The sequence below is a fragment of the Pristiophorus japonicus genome, chromosome 2 (genome assembly GCF_044704955.1).
Source record: "Pristiophorus japonicus isolate sPriJap1 chromosome 2, sPriJap1.hap1, whole genome shotgun sequence".
In the NCBI taxonomy this organism is placed as follows: Eukaryota; Metazoa; Chordata; class Chondrichthyes; family Pristiophoridae; genus Pristiophorus; species Pristiophorus japonicus.
This window is the reverse complement of record NC_091978.1, coordinates 375,125,741-375,150,768: the sequence shown is the minus strand read 5'-3', so window position 1 is coordinate 375,150,768 and position 25,028 is coordinate 375,125,741. Positions and strand designations below refer to the sequence as shown.

Here is a 25,028-nt window from a genome sequence, read left to right as displayed (position 1 = left end):
ACCTAAGCAGAGTTTTGGTGAGTAGATGCTGTTTGATGGCATCTTTGACCCCTTCCATCATTGGTCATGAATGGGAGGCTAAAAGGGCAATAATTGGCCAGGTTAGATTAACCCTGCCATTGTCAATAGGAAATACCTGAGTATTTATCCACGTTGTTGGGTAGGTACCAGTAACATACCTGTATTGGCAGCTTCACTAGTGGGGGTAGCTAGTTCTGATTCACAGATCTTTAGTACTACAAGCAGGATGTTGTCAGGGCCCATCACCTTCCTGGTGTCCAGTGCATTAGCTGCTTAATATCATGTGGAGTGAACAAAATCAGCTGAGCAGTGGTCTCTATGATGGTGTGAGGAGGCAGATAGAGTCATCCACACATACAAAATAGGAACAGGAGGAGGCCGTTCGGCCCTCGAGCCTGCTCCGCCATTTAATAAGATCATGGCTGATCTGACCATGGAATCAGCTCCACTTCTCCGCCCGCTCCCCATAACCCTTTATTCCCTTATCGCTCAAAAATCTGTCTATCTCCGCCTTAAATATATTCAATGACCCAGCCTCCACAGCTCTCTGGGGCAGAGAATTCCACAGATTTACAACCCTCTGAGAAGAAATTCCTCCTCAGCTCAGTTTTGAAAGGGCAACCCCTTATTCTGAAATGATATCCCCTAGTTCTAGATAAGTGGAAATATCCTCTCTGAATCTACCTTGTTGAGCCCCCTCATTATCTTATGTTTCAATAAGATCACCTCATTCTTCTAATCTCCAATGAGTAGAGGCCCAACCTACTCAACCTTTCTTCATAAGTCAACCCCTCATCTCCAGAATCAACCTAGTAAACCTTCTTTGAACTACCTCCAATGCAAGTATATCCTTCCTTAAATACGGAGACCAAAACTGTACGCAGTACTCCAGGTGTGGCCTCACCAATATCTTGTACAGTGGTAGCAGGACTTCTCTGCTTTTATACTCTATCCCCTCCTTGTAATAAAGGCCAACATTCCATTTACCTTCCTGATTACTTACTGTACCTGCATACTAACTGTGTGTGTTTCATGTACAAGGATCCCCAGGTCCCTCTGCACTGCAGCACTTTGTAATTTTTCTCCATTTAAATAATAATTAGCATTTTTATTTTTTCTGACACTTTCCCACGTTATATTCCATCTGCCAAAGTTTTGCCCACATCCCTTTACACATTTTTTGTGTTCTCCTCAAAAGTTGCTTTCCCATCCATCTTTGTATCATCAGCAAACTTGGCTACATAACATTTGGTCCCTTCATCCAAGTCATTAATATAGATTTGCCACACATTTGCAAATACTTTAGTCTTGTCTCTTGTACTCAGATGCCAAGCTCCAATATGGCTGAGGATGGTAGGTTCACAAAGCCTCCTCTTCATCCTCCTCCTCGTCACTTTCCCGATTGTCCACCACCGCCATTCTCAACTGGATGGTAAGTCTACAAAGCTTTGCTCTGTACGTAGCCTGCTGTTTTTGATGTTATAACATGTAGGTAGCCCAATGTTGTAGCTTTTAGGTTGGTGCCTCATTCTAGGGTATGCCTGGCACACCGTTCTACACTCTCCACTGAACTAGGGTAGCTCTCCCAGCTTGACAGTAATAGAGGGGAGAAAGGGAAAGAGGGAGAGCCCAAGAATGCATCAAGATCTGGAACAGAATTGTTAGTGTCTGTGTATTTCTAGCATTTTGTGTCATTTCAGGTTATAGGCATTTGCCTTTTTTTTAAGTTTTTGTCCAAGAATAACTCATTCATAAAATATTTAATGTAGGAACTTAAAGCAAGCAAAGTTATTACACAATAAATCTCTACATTATCCTCAAAAGGCATGGGAACAGAAAAATGTAATGAATTATGTATTACAATTGCTTCAATAGAAAGATTCCGATACTTACAGCGGAGGAATTTTCCCAGGTACTTAAAGCTGCCACAACAGCAGAAAGATTGGTCTTCCTTTCCTCTTCGTAGTCATCCTGCGAGTTCCGAATTAAATCACGATAAACTGATAAACAGTCTTCGTAACGTTCCAATCTATACAACTGAATTTACACAACAGATAAATCTCTCCTCAGACAATAGAAGCACCATTATTCAATATTAGAATTTTATCATTTGTCTACATTTTGTGCTAAATGTACCACTAATTGCTATTGCAAGTCTAACGGTACACTTTAATCAATACAATTTGGATCCATCAAGCTAGAATATTAAAGCAAACAAGATTCCTCATAAGTAAAGATGTTCTTTCTTCACTGATCCCTCAGCCACAATTTACTTGAGTTAACCAGAACGTCTCGGCATTTACTCACACTCACCCCATGTTAAGCTCATCTGCCCCATGCCCCACTGCTTCAACTTCAAAATCCTCGTCCTCATCTTCAAATCCTGCCAAGGTCTTTCCCCATCCTGTACCTCTTCCCTTCAGACACTGGATTATTATTCCTTCCTCACTTTCTTTGCTGCCACTACTTTACTACCCGTGGATTTGTTCCCCAAGAAGGTGAGGGGCTGAGGGAGTGGAGGGTAGAGGGGACAGGGGTCGAGAGGGGAGACAGTTGGCAGTGAAATAAAACTGTGAATATTCATCATAACATTTAGCACATGATTACTGAGAGCAAGATTCCCAGTAACCGTGTAATCTCTAAATAGCGGAATTCAATGAATTAAGTCATTTAAGTTTAAAGTCCTTACCAGATGTAGTTCCATTAAAAGTCATCTCATTTTTTCCCAGGAACTGAAAACTGTGGACCCCCTCCCCTCCATCGGTCTCCCCTTCTAAAGCCCATGCTTGCCGCTGGTCACTCGCTAATTCCTGATTTACATCACATCATTGCGGTACTCCACACTATGAACTTTGAACTATCACCCTGTTTTCTCAAATAAAACTATCCACATTCGCATTGTATCCTTCAAATCCTCTCGCTCCACAAACAAGTATCGCTGCCTCCTGAACCTACTGTCCTGTGCACAGAGCCATCTGCCTCAATGGTCTGTCGCAGTATCTCGCTGCCTGGTTACCCAACGTACCAACTTTGTTTTTAGCTTGTGCCCCCTAATTCTCCATAGTGAACAAGTTTCCAGGATCAACTTAACTAATTTCCTTCATTTATCTACATCATTAAAAATAATCAATCGATTACATTAATCTGCAGCACAAAACACGATACTCTTCTCTGATTGGCTCAAGTAACACCTACCACCGAGCATATTGCTTTCCTAATCACTCAATATGCGTATTTATTATGGGTATCGATATATATCTTATCGATGCATTGTCCTATTACATTTACCATTCATTTATCAATTTCCACATCAATGAGCTCCGAGCAAGTGGTTAGGTGGTTGAAGGCAAGACTGCCAGTGGTGGGCGATGCACAAGATGCCAGTCAGAGGGACGGGGAGTTTGTGGGAGGTTGGAGGGCAGGAGGAGGCGACAAAGATAGGGAGGGAGAGGGCATGAAGGGATTTAAATATGAGGAAGAGAAATCCCACCCTGGCGTCAGCCTGGGTCTGCACCACCAAAGTCTGAGAAATCCATCCCGTGACTAACGTCATGATAGGTCCATTAGTAATCTTGAAAACTTCAAAAGGGGTCTCCTAAAAATCTTTTTCCAAAGACAATAACTTCCTTAATCTTTCCGCCTAATTTAAACTCCTGACACCTGGAATCACCTTCTCAAGGCCAATAATACATAGTTAGGAACTAGAACCACAGGTCGCTGACAAGTTATACCAGCATTTTAGAACCTCTTTATACTACAGCCCTCTGTAGATGTAACTTACTTTATCGAGATCTTGGATTTAAAAGGTAGGTATTTTTAGCAGCACTGCCAGCGAGAGAACAGTTAACAGACAAGGAAATCTGTACATACCACTTGGCCATAAAGTTCCTTTAATTTGTCAGTCTGCTGGTCAACACTTTCAATGGTCTTCAATGCTGTTTCTATTCGGTTCAGTCTGTATTCACAGTAAGCCTTTTCAAAGGCAATTGCTTCACTGAAAAGCAAGTCAGGGCAAAACAAAGTTTGTTTTGATGGACTCAATGACAGGAATTGTTTTTAAACTGTTGTATTCACAATCATTTCGCACCCTTTTCAAACCACGGTTTCTAAACATACTGAATTAAAAATGCAGGATTCTCTTGGTGCAAAACAAAGCAATCGTGACATATCTTTTGATTAATGAAGTCTGGATATCAGCAATGTCACATGACACCACAATTAAACCAGTAATGTATGGATATTTCTCACATTACAACAGTGACTACTCCAAAAGTACTTCATTGGCTGTAAAGCGCCTTAGGATCTCCTGATATTATCAAAGGCGCTATAGAAATGCAAGTTCTTTCTTTAGTACTGCTTAATAAATGTCAACCAGAAACATTGAGCCCAGCTATTTGGCCGTAATATACATGTGCAATAATGGAATCTACTTATTGAGCAGGTTTCCAGCCCATGTGAGTGATGGTGTGATTATTTGAATCTTACCTGGCGAGCACCTTAGTATGAGTATGGATTATATTAAGAGCTTCCTTAAAACTTCCGTTGTGGACCAGACAGACCACTTTACAATGCAGAGCGGTGACATCATCCTTGTCATCTTGGAGTACTGCAGAGAAAGAGACACGGGCTGAATTTTCACACAGTTTAATTCTATTAAAGTTTAGCATCACATTGACAAATGAACTAGACGAAAATCAAACCAACACAGTTAGAAACAGCTATTCTAAAATTCTCCTGTGGCTAAAAATATACTTCCTTAATTTCACTAAATTCATTGCTGTCTTCTCATTTTCCTAATTTTACATTCTCTATTCCTTGACAAATAATTGAAAAGTTCCAATGAATCTATCAACACTTAATGACCCTGAACAGCTTGACTTTAACCCTGACTGGCCTAGTAGTTCAACTAATTTCCCTCAACTCCAACCGTAATTCTTACTCTCCCCTGAGCATTCATTATCGATCTCTGCATAGTGCTCATACCACACTCTAAAACCAAAGGTCAGCGACCTGGAACCTTAACTCGCTTTCTCTCTCCACAGAAGCTGAGTGTTCCCAGCATTTTCTGTTTTTATTCTAAACTAGATTTATTTAGTTCCACAGTATAGGTCAACAAACAGAGACTAAATTAGCAAATTATTCGCTGCCTTTCCAAACCTTAACTTGTGTTTTTATTCTTCTTCTGATATTTCTGTCTGTCGGTGATTTTATACTAGCCATCCAGTAAGATTTCATACCCTTCTGTCAGACTCCGTACCACAGCTTGATTTAGTCGTGCCTGCCCTTCTACTGTGGCGACATCATCTGGAAACATGCCGTCAGTTTCCACATGTACGCTGATGACACCCAGTTCTCTCGACCCCTCCATGGTCTCTAAATTGTCAGACTACTTGTCTGACATCCAGTTCTGGACGAACAGAAATTTTCTCCAATTTAATATTGGGAAGACCGAAGCCTTTGTTTTCGGTCCCCACCACAAACTCCGTTCCCCAGCCACTGCCTCCATCCCTCTCCATAACTCCTGTCTGGGGCTGAACCAGACTGTTCGCAACCTAAGTGTCATATTTGACCCTGAAATGAGCTTCCGGCCACATAGCCACAACGTAACTAAGACCGCCTACTTCCACCTCCGTCCTTGCCTCAGCTCATCCGCTGCTGATGCCCTCATCCAGGCCTTTTTTTATCTCTAGACTGGACTCTTCATCCCACTCCTGGCTGGCCTCCCACATTCGACCCGAGATGATCCAAAACTCGGCTGCCCGTGTCCCGCTCACCCATCACCCCCTGTGCCCCGTGTCCTAACTCGCACCGAGTCCCGCTCACCCATCAGCCCCGTGCTCTAATTCTGCCCCCCTGAGCAAGCCTGATTATAATCACTCAGCCATTGGTGGTCGTGCCTTCTGTTGCATAGAAACATAGAAAATAGGTGCAGGAGTAGGCCATTCGGTCCTTCTAGCCTGCACTGCCATTCAATGAGTTCATGGCTGAACATGCAACTTCAGTATCCCATTCCTGCTTTCTCGCCATACCCCTTGATCCCCCTAGTAGTAAGGACTGGGCCCCAAGCTCTGGAACTCCCCCCCTAAACCTCTCCGCCTCTCTACCTCTCTTTCCTCCTTCATGACACTGCTTAAAACCAACCTCTTTGACCTCTGCGCTAATTTCTACTTTTGCAGCTCGGTGTCAATTCTTTATCACATAATCCTCCTGTGAAGCGCCTTGGGACGTTTCACTATGTTAAAGGCGCTATATAAATACAAGTTGTTGTTGTAAACAATGGCCACATCACACGTGGCCTCTCGCCCAGTCTGCTATGCCATGCCAGCTTTATGTCTGCTCAACAGTTTTACGAACCCACTATCAAAGCTGCGAAATGCAACTATTGAAACCCATTGCTTCCCTGCCTCTCCGGAAGCTGCTCCTTCACATCTCTTGCCTAAACAGTCTCCCTGAGCTTCCATGGAGCTTCCTTTCCATCACTCTTCCATCGTGTTAGTTCTCATTACAAGAACACTAACCTTTTTGCTGGACTTTTCTTCAAATCTTGATAAATGCACCTCTCTCTCTAAAACTGCATTCTGTTCTGACACAGACTCAGGTTCAACCCCTCCACATTCCACCAACACCCTCCAATCATCCTTCAGGTCGATGCACTCAAACTTAACCTTGTCCCGGGTAAAGTTCACAACCTGTCCCACTCCCAAAATGCCTTTCCTTCACCTTGGAATTTTTCAATCGAACACGATTGTCACCATGGTGTCAGCTGTGGCTCAGTGGGTAGTACTTTCATTTGAGTCAGAAGATTCTGGGTTCAAGTCCACTCCAGAGACTTGAGCACAAAATCCAGGCTGACACTCCAGTGCAGTACTGAGGGAGCGTTGCACTGTCGGAGGGTCAGAACTGAGGGAGCACTGTATTGTCAGAGGGGTAGTACTGAGGGAACGGCGCACTGTCAGAGGGGCAGTACTAAGGGAGCGCCGCACTGTCGGAGGGGCGGTACTGAGGGAGCGCCGCACTGTCAGAGGGGCAGTACTGAGGGAACGCCGCACTGTCGGAGGGGCAGTACTGAGGGAGCGCCGCACTGTCAGAGGGGCAGTACTGAGGGAACACCGCACTGTCGGAGGGGCAGTACTGAGGGAGTGCCGCACTGTCGGAGGGGCAGTACTGAGGGAGCGCCGCACTGTCGGAGGGGCAGTACTGAGGGAGTGCTGCACTGTTGGAGGGGCAGTACTGAGGGAACGCCGCACTATCGGAGGGGCAGTACTGAGGGAACGCTGCACTGTCGGAGGGGCAGTACTGAGGGAGTGCCGCACTGTCGGAGGGGCAGTACTGAGGGAGCGGCGCACTGTCGGAGGGGCAGTACTGAGGGAGCGCCGCACTGTCGGAGGGGCAGTACTGAGGGAGCACGGAGGCCCGACTTGCATGAGAACACCAGCGGCAGGTCGGGGCCATAAAAGGAGCGGTGAGTGGCGGCCCGGGAGCAGCGCGGAGGCATACCACTTCAGGGAGCAGTGCAAGCTGGTGTAGGAGGGTGATGGCAGCGAAAAGTGACGACATCAAGGTCCAGGTCGGTGATTGGAGCGTGGGCAGGTACAGCAAGAGTGGCGAGGTCGGGGTGTAGAAGCGGCGAGAGACTGTAGAGGGATGTGATCGGGGCCCAGGAGAGGCGTGCGTTCGGGGCCCAGGAGAGGCGAGGGCCCAGGGGCAGTACGGGCCCAGCCCACACTGCGATATATGTGTGCACTAGGTCCGTGCAGCAGAGCTGGTCTCCAGTTGTCTTGGTTAACCCTTGCCACTGGACCAAGACCTAGCTCTGTCAAGCCCGTGTGGTGGCTGGTATGCAACGGCCAGCCCACATTAAAAAAATCCACCCACAGGCATCTTCCACCCTTCAGGATGCAGCTCAGGACCTGGAATATTAGGTCCATCATTGAAACATCTATTAACTCATCCCCTTTTTGGCGTGGAAGCAAGTCAGCCTCGTTTCAAGGGACTGCCTATGATAATGACTGAGGAAGTGCTGCACTGTCGGAGGGGCAGTCCTGAGGGAGTATTGCACTGTCGGAGGGGCAGTACTGAGGGAGTGCTGCACTGAGGGAGTGCTGCACTGTCGGAGGGGCAGTACTGAGGGAGTGCTGCACTGTCAGAGGGGCAGTACTGAGGGAGTGCTGCATTGTCGGAGGTGCCGTCTTTCGGATGAGATGTTAAACCGAGGCTCTGTCTGCTCTCTCAGGTGGACAGAAAAGATCCCATGGCACTATTTCAAAGATTAGGGGGGAGGGGGGGAGGAGAGAGTTAATCCTGGTGTCCTGGGGCCAATATCTATCTCTCAATCAACATAACAAAAAAAGATTATCTGGTCATTATCAGCAAGGGCAGACATAGACGACGAGATCCAACACGCCTCCAGTGCGCCAGCGCAGCCTCCGGTCGTCTGAGGAAGGGAGTTTTTGAAGACCACGACCTCAAATCTGGCACCAAGCTCATGGTCTACAGGGCAGTAGTGATACCCACCCTCCTATGTGGCTCAGCAGACATCTCAAAACACTGGAGAAGTACCACCAATGCTGCCTCCTCAAGATCTTGCAAATCCACTGGGAGGACAAATGCACCAACGTTAGCGTCCTCGATTAGGCCAACATCCCCAGCATCGAAGCACTCGACCAGCTCTGTTGGGCGGGCCACATTGTTCGCATGCCTGACACGAGACTCCCAAAGCAAGAAGTCTAATTGGAATTCCTTCACGGCAAATGAGCCAAAGATTGGCAGAGGACGGGCAGAGGAAACGTTACAAGGACCACCCTCAAAGCCTCCCTGATAAAGTGCAACATCCCCACCGACACCTGGGAGTCCCTGGCCAAAGACCACCTTAAGTGGAGGAAGTGCATCCGGGAGGGCGCTGAGCACCTCGAGTCTCATCACCGAGAGCATGCAGAAACCAAGCGCAGGCAGCGGAAGGAGCGTGCGCCAAACCTGTCCCACCCTCCCCTTCCCTCAACCACTCTCTGTCCCACCCTCCCCTTCCCTCAACCACTCTCTGTCCCACCCTCCCCTTCCCTCAACCACTGTCTGTCCCACCCTCCCCTTCCCTCAACCACTCTCTGTCCTACCCTCCCCTTCCCTCAACCACTGTCTGTCCCACCCTCCCCTTCCCTCAACCACTCTGTCCCACCCTCCCCTTCCCTCAACCACTCTCTGTCCCACCCTCCCCTTCCCTCAACCACTCTCTGTCCCACCCTCCCCTTCCCTCAACCACTGTCTGTCCCACCCTCCCCTTCCCTCAACCACTCTCTGTCCCACCCTCCCCTTCCCTCAACCACTCTCTGTCCCACCCTCCTCTTCCCTCAACCACTCTCTGTCCCACCCTTCCCTCAACCACTGTCTGTCCCACCCTCCCCTTCCCTCAAGCATTCTCTGTCCCACCCTCCCCTTCCCTCAACCACTGTCTGTCCCACCCTCCCCTTCCCTCAAGCATTCTCTGTCCCACCCTCCCCTTCCCTCAACCACTGTCTGTCCCACCCTCCCCTTCCCTCAACCACTCTCTGTCCCACCCTCCCCTTCCCTCAACCACTGTCTGTCCCACCCTCCCCTTCCCTCAACCACTGTCTGTCCCACCCTCCCCTTCCCTCAACCACTGTCTGTCCCACCCTCCCCTTCCCTCAACCACTCTCTGTCCCACCCTCCCCTTCCCTCAACCACTCTCTGTCCCACCCTCCTCTTCCCTCAACCACTCTCTGTCCCACCCTTCCCTCAACCACTGTCTGTCCCACCCTCCCCTTCCCTCAAGCATTCTCTGTCCCACCCTCCCCTTCCCTCAACCACTGTCTGTCCCACCCTCCCCTTCCCTCAAGCATTCTCTGTCCCACCCTCCCCTTCCCTCAACCACTGTCTGTCCCACCCTCCCCTTCCCTCAACCACTCTCTGTCCCACCCTCCCCTTCCCTCAACCACTGTCTGTCCCACCCTCCCCTTCCCTCAACCACTCTCTGTCCCACCCTCCCCTTCCCTCAACCACTCTCTGTCCCACCCTCCCCTTCCCTCAACCACTCTCTGTCCCACCCTCCCCTTCCCTCAACCACTGTCTGTCCCACCCTCCCCTTCCCTCAACCACTGTCTGTCCCACCCTCCCCTTCCCTCAACCACTGCCTGTCCCACCCTCCCCTTCCCTCAAACACTCTCTGTCCCACCTACCCCTTCCCTCAACCACTCTCTGTCCCACCCTCCCCTTCCCTCAACCACTGTCTGTCCCACCCTCCCCTTCCCTCAACCACTGTCTGTCCCACCCTCCCCTTCCCTCAACCACTCTCTGTCCCACCCTCCCCTTCCCTCAACCACTCTCTGTCCCACCCTCCCCTTCCCTCAACCACTCTCTGTCCCACCCTCCCCTTCCCTCAACCACTGTCTGTCCCACCCTCCCCTTCCCTCAACCACTCTCTGTCCCACCCTCCCCTTCCCTCAACCACTCTCTGTCCCACCCTCCCCTTCCCTCAACCACTGTCTGTCCCACCCTCCCCTTCCCTCAACCACTCTCTGTCCCACCCTCCCCTTCCCTCAACCACTCTCTGTCCCACCCTCCCCTTCCCTCAACCACTCTCTGTCCCACCCTCCCCTTCCCTCAACCACTGTCTGTCCCACCCTCCCCTTCCCTCAACCACTGCCTGTCCCACCCTCCCCTTCCCTCAAACACTGTCTGTCCCACCTACCCCTTCCCTCAACCACTCTCTGTCCCACCCTCCCCTTCCCTCAACCACTGTCTGTCCCACCCTCCCCTTCCCTCAACCACTGTCTGTCCCACCCTCCCCTTCCCTCAACCACTCTCTGTCCCACCCTCCCCTTCCCTCAACCACTCTCTGTCCCACCCTCCCCTTCCCTCAACCACTCTGTCCCACCCTCCCCTTCCCTCAACCACTCTCTGTCCCACCCTCCCCTTCCCTCAACCACTGTCTGTCCCACCCTCTCCTTCCCTCAACCACTGTCTGTCCCACCCTCCCCTTCCCTCAACCACTGTCTGTCCCACCCTCCCCTTCCCTCAACCACTCTCTGTCCCACCCTCCCCTTCCCTCAACCACTGTCTGTCCCACCCTCCCCTTCCCTCAACCACTGCCTGTCCCATCCTCCCCTTCCCTCAAACACTGTCTGTCCCACCTACCCCTTCCCTCAACCACTCTCTGTCCCACCCTCCCCTTCCCTCAACCACTGTCTGTCCCACCCTCCCCTTCCCTCAACCACTGTCTGTCCCACCCTCCCCTTCCCTCAACCACTCTCTGTCCCACCCTCCCCTTCCCTCAACCACTCTCTGTCCCACCCTCCCCTTCCCTCAACCACTCTGTCCCACCCTCCCCTTCCCTCAACCACTCTCTGTCCCACCCTCCCCTTCCCTCAACCACTGTCTGTCCCACCCTCTCCTTCCCTCAACCACTGTCTGTCCCACCCTCCCCTTCCCTCAACCACTGTCTGTCCCACCCTCCCCTTCCCTCAACCACTGTCTGTCCCACCCTCCCCTTCCCTCAACCACTGTCTGTCCCACCCTCCCCTTCCCTCAAACACTCTCTGTCCCCCTGTGACAGACTGTGGTTCCTGTATTGGGCTGTTCAGCCACCTGAGAGCCCATGCTCAGAGTGGAAGCAGGTGTGCCTCGATCCCGAGGGACTGTGTGAATATGGTGATGCTGTGTGGGATCTTGCTGTGTGAAATAGACTGCCACGTTTCCCACATTACAACACTCCACTTTCCAAATGCTCCTCATTGGCTGAGAGGCGCTTTGGGACGCCCTGGGATTGTGAAGGCGCTACAGAAATGCAAGTCTTTCATTCTGGTGACCCAGGGTTATCTCTCAGCCTCAGGGCTGCACCCTGACCGGCCGCCTCCGGCCCGCACCCCCGGCCTCCCCCGGCAACCAGGCCCCGGCAGCTCCTCCGGCCCGTCCATGGGGCAATAAACACCGGGGCCCCGGGCCCGTGCCCTACGGGCCCCGCTCCCGCTCCGCCCGGCCCCCGGCCTCTCTGGGACCTGCCGCCCGGAGGCCGCGGTGCGGTGCGGGGCCACTCCCAGTCCCAGGCCTTACTTTTGTTGAGCGGTTTCAGGGCCCGGCTGTAGTCGGCGGTCTGCCCGCACCGATTCACCTCGGCCCACAGAGCCGTCAGCGTCCCGCCGCTCCCGCTCCCGCTCGCCATCGGGCGCTACCGCAATCCCCCGGACCCGACACCCAGTACCGCACCGCCCGGAGCCCTCCAGCAACACCGCCCACTGCCGTCCGGAGGCCGCACCAACACCCCCAGCACCAGCAACAGCGCCCCCTCCCGGAGACCTCCCGCAACACCGCCCCCTACCGGCACTGCCCGGAGACCTTCCGCAACACCGCCCCCTGCCGGCACCGCCCGGAGACCTCCCGCAACACCGCCCACTGCCGGCCGGAGGCCGCACCAACACCCCCACCAACAGCGTCCCCTCCTGGCCGGAGGCCGCACCAACACCGACTACCCGCACCGCCAGCGCCGCCTGCCGGGAAGAGCGGGAAGCTAACCATCACAGGCAGTCCCTCGGGATCGAGGCACACCTGCTTCCACTCTGAGCATGGGCTCTCAGGTGGCTGAACAGCCCAATACAGGAACCACAGTCTGTCACAGGGGGACAGAGTGTTTGAGGGGAGGGGAGGGTGGGACAGAGAGTGTTTGAGGGAAGGGGAGGGTGGGACAGAGAGTGGTTGAGGGAAGGGGAGGGTGGGACAGAGAGTGGTTGAGGGGAGGGGAGGGTGGGACAGACAGTGGTTGAGGGGAGGGGAGGGTGGGACAGACAGTGGTTGAGGGGAGGGGAGGGTGGGACAGAGAGTGGTTGAGGGGAGGGGAGGGTGGGACAGAGAGTGTTTGAGGGGAGGGTGGGACAGAGAGTGGTTGAGGGAAGGGGTGGGTGGGACTGGTTTGCCGCACGCTCCTTCCGCTGCCTGCGCTTGGTTTCTGCATGCTCTCGGCGATGAGACTCGAGGTGCTCAGCGTCCTCCCGGATGCACTTCCTCCACTTAGGGCGGTCTTTGGCCAGGGACTCCCAGGTGTTGGTGGGGATGTTGCACTTTATCAGGGAGGCTTTGAGGGTGTCCTTGCAACCCATTGCCCAGGCGGAGTTGCCAACCCTCCAGTCTACATGACGACATGAAGGCCGTGATCCTAACCCACGGGTCCATTACAGACCCAATCCACGTCTGGACCGGGGTCAAACAGGGCTGCGTCATCGCCCCAACCTTCTTCTCAATCTTCCTCGCTGCCATGCTCCATCTCACCCTCAACAAGTTCCCCGCTGGAGTGGAACTAAACTACAGAACCAGTGGGAACCTGTTCAACCTTCGCCGTCTCCAGGCCAGGTCCAAGACCGCCCCAACCTGTCGTTGAGCTACAGTACGCGGACGACGCCTGCGTCTGCGCACAATCAGAGGCTGAACTCCAGGACATAGTCAATATATTTACTGAGGTGCACGAAAGTATGGGTCTTACGTTAAACATCCGTAAGACAAAGATCCCCCACCAGCCTGTCCTTGCCACACAGCACTGCCCCCCAGTCATCAAGATCCACGGCGCAGCCCTGGACAACGTGGACCATTTCCCAAACCTCGGGAGCCTCCTATCAACAAGAGCAGACATTGATGCGGAGATTCAACATCGCCTCCAGTGCAGCCTTCGGACGTCTGAGGAAAAGAGTGTTTGAAGACCAGGCCCTCAAATCTACCACCAAGCTCATGGTGCAGGACTGTAGAAATACCCGCCCTCCTGTATGGACCTGAGGCATGGACGATGTACAAAAGACATCTCAAGTTGCTGGAGATATATCACCAACAATGTCTCCGCAAGATCCTGCAAATCCCCTGGGAGGACAGGTGCACCAACATCAGTGTCCTCGTCCAGGCTAACATCCCCAGTATTGAAGCACTGACCACACTCGATCAGCTCCGCTGGGCAGGCCACATAGTTTGCATGCCAGACACGAGACTCCCAAAGCAAATGCTCTATACGGAGCTCCTTCATGGCAAACGAGCCAAAGGTGGGCAGCATAAACATTACAAGGACACCCTCAAAGCCTCTCTGATAAAGTGCGACATCACCACTGACACCTGGGAGTCCTTGGCCGAAGACCACCCGAAGTGGAGGAAGTGCATCCGGGAGGGAGCTGAGCTCTTTAAATCTCGCCGAGAGCATGACGAGGTCAAGCGTGCGGTAAACCAGTCCTACACACCCCTTCCCTCGACGACTATCTGTCCCACCTGTGACAGAGTCTGTGGCTCTCATATTGATTGTTCAGCCACCAGAAAACTCACTTCAGGAGTGGAAGCAAGTCTTCCTCGATTCCAAGGGACTGCCTATGATGACGAGTCTCCAAAGATTAAAGAATCTGCTGTGAACAATCCAGCAGAAAAATCAGATGGACATTTAAAAATTGTGAGCTTTTTTTCATTTTCTTTGGAGCACTTTTGATTATGAGCTATAAAAAATATTGGATATTGTAAAAAGAGAGTTTGGCAGGAGGTCTTGTGATGAAATTTCCAGGAATATGTCCAACAGAGTTGGCAACCCAACCTTCAAATAAAGTCAGAATCACAGAGTGGTGTGGGTGTGGGCGAGTCAACAACAATACCTCGCATTTATATAGTGCCTTTAACATAGTCAGGAAATCAAATCGGGAATTCATAAGAAACCTCTTTATCCAGAGAATGATGAGAATGTGGAATTTGCTTAAGGAGGGAATTCCAGAACTTAGACCGTGTGTACTCTGGCACCCAAAAGAGCAGAAATGGGACATTTCACAACGAACTCCTGCAGGGTTCTGTCCCGACACACATGTTATTCAACATTTGCACCAGTGACCTGCCCGAAGCAGAGTCCTGCAAGTTCGGATACACTGATGACATTGCCTAAGCCACACAAAACATGAATCTGTCCATCACCATAGAGACCCTAACCAGTCATTTACAGAGGATGGCGACCTACTTCTGCTGATGGCGACTTCAGCCAAACCCACAAAAGATGTCACCTCGACATTCCACCTCAACACCCATCGCCCATCGAGCTCTGAAAGTCTCCTTTTGCGGCACGGAGGTAAACTGCCAAAATCCCCTCCTGTGTAGAAGTCACACTCAATCGCACCCTGTCACATCGATAAATTGAGAGGGGTCAACTTGATCCAGAAACTGATTAGATCCACACGGGGAGCAGATGCTCTAACCCTCTGTACGTCATCACTCGCCCTGGTGGTCTCTACAGTGGAACACTGCTCTCCGGCATGGCTATCGAGTCTGCATAGCAAATCCATGGATGTCCAGTTGAATTATACTCTGAGAATTATCACCGGTACACTTTTATCGACACCAATATCTTGGCTGCCCGTACTTGCAAACATCGCACGACTCCTGTGCCGCGAATACGCAGTGTCCAGAGAATACAACTGTTACACCAGCAAAGAAATGTCGCTCCAAGCCGACAGAACCAACCTACCCCCAACCCATCTCAAATCTAGAAACCCTTCAGCGATCACCCCTCAGCCTTGATGGCCAAGGGCGAAATGCTTGGAATAACTGTGACATATACACTGGATTCCTTTTAGAGAACCCCACAGTACAATCTGTAGGAACAAACTTACCTCGCAAACAGTGGACAACCGTCAACCGCCTCAGAACCGGTCCCGGTCGATGCTGCCACCTTCTCCATTGGTGGAAGATTAAAGCCTCCCCATCATGTGACTGTGGACCACATCATCGAGCACTGCCCTCAGAGGGAATTCACAGGCAGTCTAAAAGATATCCACGCTGTTACACTGGGAGCTTTGGTCTGGATATCTGACTTAGGTATTAATATTTTGCTATGAAAGAATAGGGGCCCAGACAGTTGAAGACACAGCCGCCATTGGTGGAGCGATGGAAATCGGCAATGCACAAGAGGCCAGTATTGGAGGATTGCAGACATCTCGGAGGGTTGTAGGGCTGGGGAGGTTACAGAGAGAGGGAGGGGCTGAGGCCATGGAGGGATATGAAAACAAGGATGAGAATTTTGAAATCGAGGCATTGCCGGACCTGGAGTCAATGTAATTCAGTGAGCACAGGGGGTGATGGGTGAGTGGGACTCGGTGCAAGTTAGGACACGGGGCAGTGAGCACAGGGGGTGATGGGTGAGCGGGACTTGGTGCGAGTTAGGACATGGGCAGCGAGCACAGGGGGTGATGGGTGAGTGGGACTCGGTGCGAGTTAGGACACGGGGCAGTGAACACAGGGGGTGATGGGTGAGCGGGACTTGGTGCGAGTTAGGACACGGGGCAGTGAACACGGGGTGATGGGTAAGTGGGACTCGGTGCGAGTTAGGACACGGGGCAGTGAGCACAGGGGGTGATGGGTGAGCGGGACTTGGTGCGAGTTAGGACACGGGGCAGTGAACACAGGGGGTGATGGGTAAGTGGGACTCGGTGCGAGTTAGGACACGGGGCAGTGAGCACAGGGGGTGATGGGTGAGTGGGACTCGGTGCGAGTTAGGACACGGGGCACAGGGTTTTGGATGGGCTCAAGTTTATGGAGGGAGGTAAATGGGAGACGGGCCAGGAAAGCGTTGGAATAGTCGGGTCTGGAACAACGTTCCCCGTAAGCTGCCTGGCTCTCCAGGGAACCCGTGCAGACAGCGCCTGCGTATGCGTCGTACGGTGAATGGCTCGCCCAGCCCGCAGGGCCAAACAGAATTAGAGGGAACATTGGTCTGGAGGTAAAAAAGGCATGGATGAGGGTGAGGCCGGTGATACGTCCTTACTACACAGTATAAATGCACACCAGGCCCATGCTTGAGAGAAGGTCAGTCTGTGACCTGTCCTTTATTCCTTAGCACTCAAGTGATGAAGGTGGGTGGAGCTTCCCCTTTTATACCTGAAGGTCCAGGTTAGGAGTGTCTCCCACCTAGTGGTCAGTGTTCTCACGGTGTACAACTTAGGTCAGTTTATACTCGGGTTACAATGCTGGTTGAATACATGACATCACCTCCCCCCCCAAAGTCTTATTGGGATCACAGGTTGAGTCTCTCTGGTGGTTTACGCTCCCTTGTAGAGCGCCTGAGTTGGGGCTCCGGTTGTTGGGCACTGGCCTGAGTGTCTGCTGTTTGCAGTGCCTCAGGCCTGTCCCGACTGCCCACAGTGACTGGGCTCTCCTCCCTTTGGTTCCGGTGTTCGGTCACCTGTGGTGGAGTGAACTCTATATCGTGTTCTTCCTCTGCTTCTTCTATGGGGTTGCTGAACCTCCTTTTTGTTTGATCCACATGTTTGCGGCAGATTTGTCCATTGGTAAGTTTAACTACCAGAATCCTATTTCCCTGTTTGGCAACCACAGTGCCTGCGAGCCATTTGGGCCCTGCAGCGTAGTTGAGGACAAAAACAGGATCATTTACATCAATACATCGCGCCCTCGCATTCCTGTCATGGTAGTCATATTGTGACTGGCGCCTGCTCTCGACAATTTCTTTCATGGTGGGGTGTATAAGGGATAATCGGGTTTTGAGCGTCCTTTTCATTAGTAGCTCTGCGGGTGGAACTCCTGTGAGCAAGTGTGGTCGGGATCTATTGACCAACAGGAGGCGTGATAAGCGGGTTTGTAGGGAACTCCCTTGTAATCTGAGCATCCCCTGTTTGATTATCTGCACTGCTCGTTCTGCCTGGCCGTTTGAGGCCGGCTTGAACGGTGCCGTTCTAACATGGTTAATTCCATTGCCTGCCATGAAGTCCTGGAATTCAGTGCTTGTGAAGCACGGGCCATTGTCACTGACCAAGATGTCCGGTAGACCGTGGGCGGCGAACATTGCCCATAGACTTTCTACCGTGGCAGAGGATGTGCTTGAATTTAAAATGTCACACTCGATCCATTTGGAGTAGGCGTCTACTACAACCAAAAATATTTTCCCCATGAAAGGACCTGCGTAGTCCACATGGATGCATGACCAAGGTTTGGCGGGCCATGGCTAGGGGCTAAGGGGGGCTTCCCTGGGCGCATGGCCCAGCTGGGCACACATGTTACATCTGCGAACACAAAGTTCCAGATCTGCGTCTATCCCTGGCCACCAAACGTGTGACCTGGCAATTGCCTTCATCGTGACAATGCCCGGGTGCCCATTGTGGAGTTCTCTGATGAACACCTCTCTGCCCATCTGGGGCATGACTACGCGGTTTCTCCACAGTAGGCAATCGGCCTGAACCTGTGAAATGGTTTAAATTCCTCAGGGCATGCCCTGTACGTGGCTGCCCAGTCCCCATTCAGGACACATTTCTTGACTAGAGACAATAGCGGGTCTCTATTTGTCCAGACTTTAATCTGACGGGCTGTCACAGGTGAGCCTTCGCTTCCGAAAGCTTCAACAGCCATGACCATCTCAGCACCATGCTCGGTAGCCCCCTCAGTGGTGGCTAGTGGGAGCCTGCTGAGTGCATAAGCGCAGTTTTCGGTGCCCGGTCTGTGCCGAATTGTGTAGTCATAGGCAGCTAACGTGAGTGCCCACCTCTGTATGCGGGCCGATGCGTTTGCATTTATGGCCTTGTTGTCGGCCAAAAGGGACGTTAGGGATTTGTGATCTGTCTCCAGCTCAAATTTCCTGCCAAACAGGTACTGGTGCATTTTCTTTACCGCATATACACATGCGAGCGCCTCCTTTTCTACCATCCCGTAGCCCCTTTCTGCCTGGGACAGACTCCTGGAGGCATAAGCTACCGGCTGTAACTGACCCTTGACATTGACATGCTGCAACACACACCCGACACCATAGGACGACGCATCGCACGTTAAAACAAGTTTCTTACATGGGTCATATAGCGTTAACAGATTGTTGGAACATAACAAATTGCGTGCTCTATTAAAAGCCCTTTCCTGGCTGTCCCCCTAGACCCATTCGCGACCTTTGCGTAGGAGCACGTGTAGCGGCTCTAGCAGCGTGCTCAATTTGGGAAGAAAGTTACCAAAATAGTTCAGGAGCCCCAGGAACGAACGCAGCTCCGTTGTGTTACGGGGTCTGGGTGCTCTCTGGATCGCTTCTGTCTTGGATGCAGTAGGGCTGATCCCGTCTGCTGCTACCCTCATCCCCAGGAATTCTACCTCTGGAGCTAGGAAGACGCACTTCGCCTTTTTCAGTCGCAGCCCTACCCGGTCCAGTCTGCGTAGCACCTCCTCCAGGTTGTGGAGGTGTTCTTCAGTATCGTAACCCGTAATGAGGATGTCGTCCTGAAAAACCACCGTCCCTGGAATCGACTTGAGGAGGCTTTCCATATTTCGTTGGAAGATCGCGGCGATCGAGCGAATCCTGAACGGACATCTGTTGTACTCAAACAACCCCTTGTGTGTCGTGATGGTGGTCAGCTTCTTCGACTCACTCGCCAGCTCCTGGGTCATGTAAGCTGAGGTCAGGTCCAATTTTGAAAAAAGTTTGCCACCGGATAGCGTCGCAAAGAGGTCCTCCGCTCTCGGTAGCGGGTACTGGTCTTGGAGTGACACCCGATTGATGGTGGCCTTGTAATCGCCACATATCCTGACCGAACCCATCCGCCTTGAGCACCGGCACAATCGGGCTCGCCCAGTCACTGAATTCGACTGGCGAGATGATGCCTTCCCTCAACAGGCGGTCCAATTCGCCTTCTATCTTTTCCCGCATCACGTACGGCACCGCTCTGGCCTTGTGGTGTACTGGTCTGGCGTCCGGGTTTATGTGAATCACTACCTTGGTCCCCATGAAAGTGCCGATGCCGGGTTGAAATAATGAGTCAAATTTGTCCAGGACCTGTGAGCATGATACTCGCTCCACAGAGGAAATTGCATTGACATCGCCCCATTTCCAGTTCATGACAGCAAGCCAACTCCTCCCCAGTAGTGCGGGACCGTCCCCTAGGACAATCCAGAGTGGCAACCTGTTCTCCGAATCTTTGTGGGTCACGACTACCGTGGCGCTGCCTAGCACCGGAATGATCTGCTTTGTGTAAGTCCGAAGCTGTGCTTCAATCGGCGATAATTTTGGCCTCCTGGCCTTGGATGCCCACAACCTTTCAAACTGTTTGATACCCATCAGAGACTGGCTGGCACCTGTGTCTAACTCCATTGATACTGGGATGCCATTGAGGAGCACTTTCATCATTATCGGTGGCATCCTGGTGTATGAACTGTATTCGTGCTCCACATGAACTCGCTGAACTTCAGCTTCCAGCGATTTCCCCCAGTGTCCATTTCTGCAATATCTGCAGGTATTTTGCACATCTCTGCAAACTCCGGCTGAATGTGTGCCTCCATGCCTCCAGCATGAGTTGCGGTTTGAAACAAAAGGTCCCTTGCCAGTCGATCGTCCCTGACTGCCCGTTATTGTCCTTGAGTGCACCATTAACAGGTGTTGATGGCCCCATTACTGGCCGCATTGTCCCTTGCAATGGTGTGAATCGCTGTTCAGCTTGCCATTGTCTCTGTCGAACTCCCCCTCTGGGTTCGACTACATGTTGGGGCATGCCTGACTGCCCTTGTCTGCCTGGAGAACTGTGTGCTGCTTTAACAATGTTGAATCTCTGTCCCAACCATTCGTTAACACAGTACCTCTCGTCTGTTCTGCTAGTGGCCATGCTCGCGTGGTTTAAATCCCAGTTTCTTGTCGCCATTGATACGTCCTTACTACACAGTATAAATGCACACGAGGCCCATGCTTGAGAGAAGGTCAGTCTGTGACCTGTCCTTTATTCCTTAGCACTCAAGTGATGAAGGTGGGTGGAGCTTCCCCTTTTATACCTGAAGGTCCAGGTTAGGAGTGTCTCCCACCTAGTGGTCAGTGTTCTCACAGTGTACAACTTAGGTCAGTTTATACATGGGTTACAATGCTGGTTGAATACATGACAGCAGGGGCAGAGACGGGCTCCACCATGGTTAAAAATAGAAGACAAGGTAAATGAGGAAGTAGAGATCAGGTGACACCAAGCTTGGCTCCAGGTCCGGCACGACCTCAATTTTAAAATTCTCATCCTTGTTTTCAAATCCCTCCATGGCCTTGCCCCTCCCTATGTCCTCCAGCCCTCTGAGATCTCTGCACACCTCCAATTCTGGCCTCTTACACATCCACAATTTCAATCGCTCCACCATTGATGGCTGTGTCTTCATGATGAAGTTACATTTGATGTAAATTGCATGCTTGAGGCTTTGTGGCCTGTTCTCAGGTCATTCCCGATGAGGTCTCTGCCTCGAATGAAGATTTGTCTGAAATTGTTTCTGTTATATATGTAAACCTGTATATACCTTGTATAGCCACCAGAGGACTCATCCCCTGGAGTCTCAAAGGATCCCACAATCCCTTGGGAGTACTTAAGGAGGCCTCACAGGTTGGAGAGGCACTCTGGAGACCTGCAATAAAAGACTAAGGTCACACTTTACTTTGAGCTCACAGTGTTCAGTCTGACTCTTTACTCATAGATTACAATTTCTGTGCAGTGACTCTCCCGAGGCCTGTTGTTCAGCATCAGGGCTCTCTGGCCCACTGGCTTTCTCCAGTTTAAATTATATAAATAATGATTTTTTTATTTATATAGCACCTTTCACATTCTCAGGTTGTCCCAAAGCACTTTACAGCCAATGAAGTTCTTTTGAGCTGTCGTCACTGTTGTAATGTGGGAAATGCGGCAGCCAATTTGTGCACAGCAAGCTCCCACAAACAGCAATATGATAACCAGATAATCTGCTTTTTAGTGATGTTGGTTGAGGGAAAAATATTGGCCAGGACACCGGGGAGAACTCCCCTTTCCTCAAAAAGTGCCGTGGAATATTTTACATCCACCCGAGAGGACAGTTTAATGTCTCGTCCAGATAGACAGTTAAAATATGATCTATTTATTAATATAAAATATTATTTTATTCAAGAAAACGCACTTCAGTCCCACACTCCTGATCTTTGGGCACCCTGTGCGGAGGGGAGCGGGTAGATCCGAGGGCCTCCTCGTAGGACTGCTCCTGGGCACAGCCAAGGGGGCCATCAGCTGGTCCAGGCAGCGAGCGGTCGTTCAGCCAGACTGCCTGCCTCTCTTCCGCGCGTACATCCGAGCCAGGGTGTCCTTGGAGATGGAGCACGCGGTGTCCACCGGTACGCTCGCGGCCTTCCGCGAGAGGTGGGCACCGGAGGGACTGGAGTGCATCATCACCCCCGACAACCAAATTTTAATTTGATTTTATATGTTTTAAAGTTTAATTTGTTTTAAAGTTTAATTTGTTTTAATTGCCAGGTTTTACTGTCTCCCTCCCCTTTTGTAGGGGGCACTTGTATATTTATGGTTTTAGGGCCCAAAAAAACCCACAAAAAACTCCCCCAAAAAAACACAAAAAAAACCCCAAAAAAAGGGCGGTGATAAATGTTTGGAACGTCCCCCAGATCGGGGACACTCGATTTAACTGTTTTATTTTTGTTTCCAACAAAAAGAGTTGTATCCGCATTGTGCAACACGAGATCGCCCAATGTGTGGCTCTCCCAGTATTGCTCGGTCAGTGCTCGGCCTGAAGTGAGGTCTCAGATGTTTTTGTGGCTCTGTACAGAGGTTCCTGTCAGTTACTAAATTCCAAAATCTGTGCTGCTGAAGAAAAACCCTCGTTGAACATGTGAATTGCAGACTGAAGCTTATCATCTAAGTCAGTGACGAACTACAGGAGTGGCTGGCACACAACAGATGAGTGGAGCTGGTGAACTTTTAAATCAGGGGCCAGTGACAGTCAAAGCAACAATGGAGGCCAACAGGAGCGGGGGCCTTGAGAGTGCCTAACTATTCACACTGTACAAAGTGAATTCAATGTGGATTAGAGGCATTTTTAACCTGGTTTTTACCTGTAAGAGGGCAGAAGTGCGATGTTTAAAATATAACAATGGGGTAATTGAGGAACTATCATGGGAGCTGTAGGCCACAGAAATGTATTCAATAAAACAATGAGTGGTTTCTGAGTGAAATGACTTCTGAGCTGGGCCCAGGAGCTGAGTGGTTGAAGGGCCAGGTTGTGCTGAGATAGTTTGAGGTTCTCGGATGCGATTGTTTGGAGGATTGTTTCTGCAATTCACTTTGTGCAAGGGGACTGGATTCTACAAGACCAAATTCAGACAAAGGATTTTTTAATGAAATGTGAAATTTGTTTTTAATGTGAAGACTAACATGTTACTCCTGAAGGATAAGCACAGCAGTATCTTCATTCGCTGGAAAAGCTGCAACCACTAATATGGAGAAACAATCTTTAGATTCTTTCGAATGCTGCAGTTAAGTGTGCAGAAAATTGGCTCTTTAAACCTCACAATTAATTAACAAAATGACAACTTGGCGAAATGATGCCTGAAGTACTTTGTCTGCAAACACACCCAAGGCTTCCCTCTCTCTGAGGCAGTCCCTCGGGATCAATGACTTGCTTCCACACTAAAAATTAGTTCACAGGCGACGAATGAGTCCAATGTGGGACCTACAATCTCTGGCACAGGTGGGGCAGACGGTGGTAAAAGGAACGGGTGGGTGGGGTGCTTGGGGTGCCATGCACTCCTTCCGCGGTTTACGTTTGGTTTCAGCTTGCTCTTGGTGTAGCGACTCGAGGTAATTGGCTGGACTGACATATGAGGAGAGACTGGATCGACTGGGCCTTTATACACTGGAGTTTAGAAAGATGAGAGGGGATCTCATAGAAACGTATAAAATTCTGACGGGACTGGACAGGTTAGATGCGGGAAGAATGTTCCCGATGTTGGGGAAGTCCAGAACCAGGGGACACAGTCTAAGGATAAGGGGTAGGCCATTTAGGACTGAGATGAGGAGAAACTTCTTCACTCAGAGAGTGGTGAACCTGTGGAATTCCCTGCCGCAGAGAGTTGTTGATGCCAATACATTGGATATATTCAAGAGGGAGTTAGATGTAGCCCTTACGGCTAAAGGGATCAAGGGGTATGGAGAGAAAGCAGGAAAGGGGTACTGAGGGAATAATCAGCCATGATCATATTGAATGGTGGTGCAGGCTCGAAGGGCTGAATGGCCTACTCCTGCACCTATTTTCTATGTTTCTATGTTTCCCAGATGTTTCTCCTCCACTTTGAGCGGTCTTGGGCCAGGAATTCCCAGGTGGCGGTGGGGATGTTGCATTTTTTGCAAGGCTTTGAGGGTGTCCTTGAAGCATTTCCTCTGGGGCTCACTTGCCGTGTCGGAGCTCCAAGTAGAACGCTTGTTTTTGGAGTCTCGTATCGGGCATGCAGACGATGTGGCCCGCCCAACAGAGTTGATCGAGTGTGGTCAGTGCTTCGATGTTGGGGATGTTGGCCTGAGCGAGAATGCTGATGTTGGTGCTTCTGTCCTCCCAGTGGATTTGCAGGATCTTGCGAAGGCAGCACTGGTGGTACTTCTCCAGAGCTTTGAGGTGTCTGCTGTATATGGTCCATGTCTCTGAGCCATATAGGAGGGCAGGTATCACCACTGCTCTGCAGGCCATGAGCTTGGTGCTGGGTTTGAGGTCCTGGTCTTCAAACACTCTCTTCCTCAGGCGACCGAAGGCTGCACTGGCAAACTACAGGTAGTGTTGGACCTCATCGTTGATGTCTGCCCTTGTTGACAGTAGGCTTCCGAGGTATGGAAAATGGTCCACATTGTCCAAGGCCTTGTCGTGGATTTTGATAATCGGGGGACAGTGCTGTGTGGCGGGGGCAGGTTGGTAGAGCAGCTTTGTCTTACGGATGTTTAGTGTAAGGCCCATGCTCTCGTACGCTTTAGTGAAGGTGTTGACGATGGCTTGGAGTTCGGCCTCCGAGTGCGTGCAGATGCAGGCGTCGTCTGCGAACTGTAATTCAATGACAGAGGATGGGACAACCTTGGATCTGGCCTGGAGGCGGTGGAGGTTGAACAGATTCCTGTTTGTTCTGTAGATTAGCTCCACTCCAGCCGGGATAATGCCGCAGGAGGTCCCTAGGTTGGAGAGCAGCGGGAGGTCTGGCAGCCGCTGAGGCCCAGAAGCGGCGAGGAATGGCGGTCGATGCCAAGGAGCGGTGC

The 25,028-nt window shown here is 51.1% G+C and overlaps 1 protein-coding gene across 1 annotated transcript in view; it reads right to left on the bottom strand.

The window, feature by feature from the left end:
• The window catches only part of srp72 (signal recognition particle 72), a 51,753-nt gene extending 39,494 nt beyond the window's left edge, over positions 1-12,259 (bottom strand). Inside the window, exons 1-4 of the mRNA XM_070873224.1 lie at positions 12,085-12,259; positions 4,507-4,627; positions 3,892-4,015; positions 1,915-2,058 (exon numbers count right to left, since the gene is read on the bottom strand). Coding sequence (XP_070729325.1) covers positions 1,915-2,058; positions 3,892-4,015; positions 4,507-4,627; positions 12,085-12,193 — 498 coding nt within the window. The 5' untranslated portion in view covers positions 12,194-12,259. The remainder of the gene's footprint in view (positions 1-1,914; positions 2,059-3,891; positions 4,016-4,506; positions 4,628-12,084) is intronic.
• Between the last annotated feature and the right edge of the window lie 12,769 nt (positions 12,260-25,028).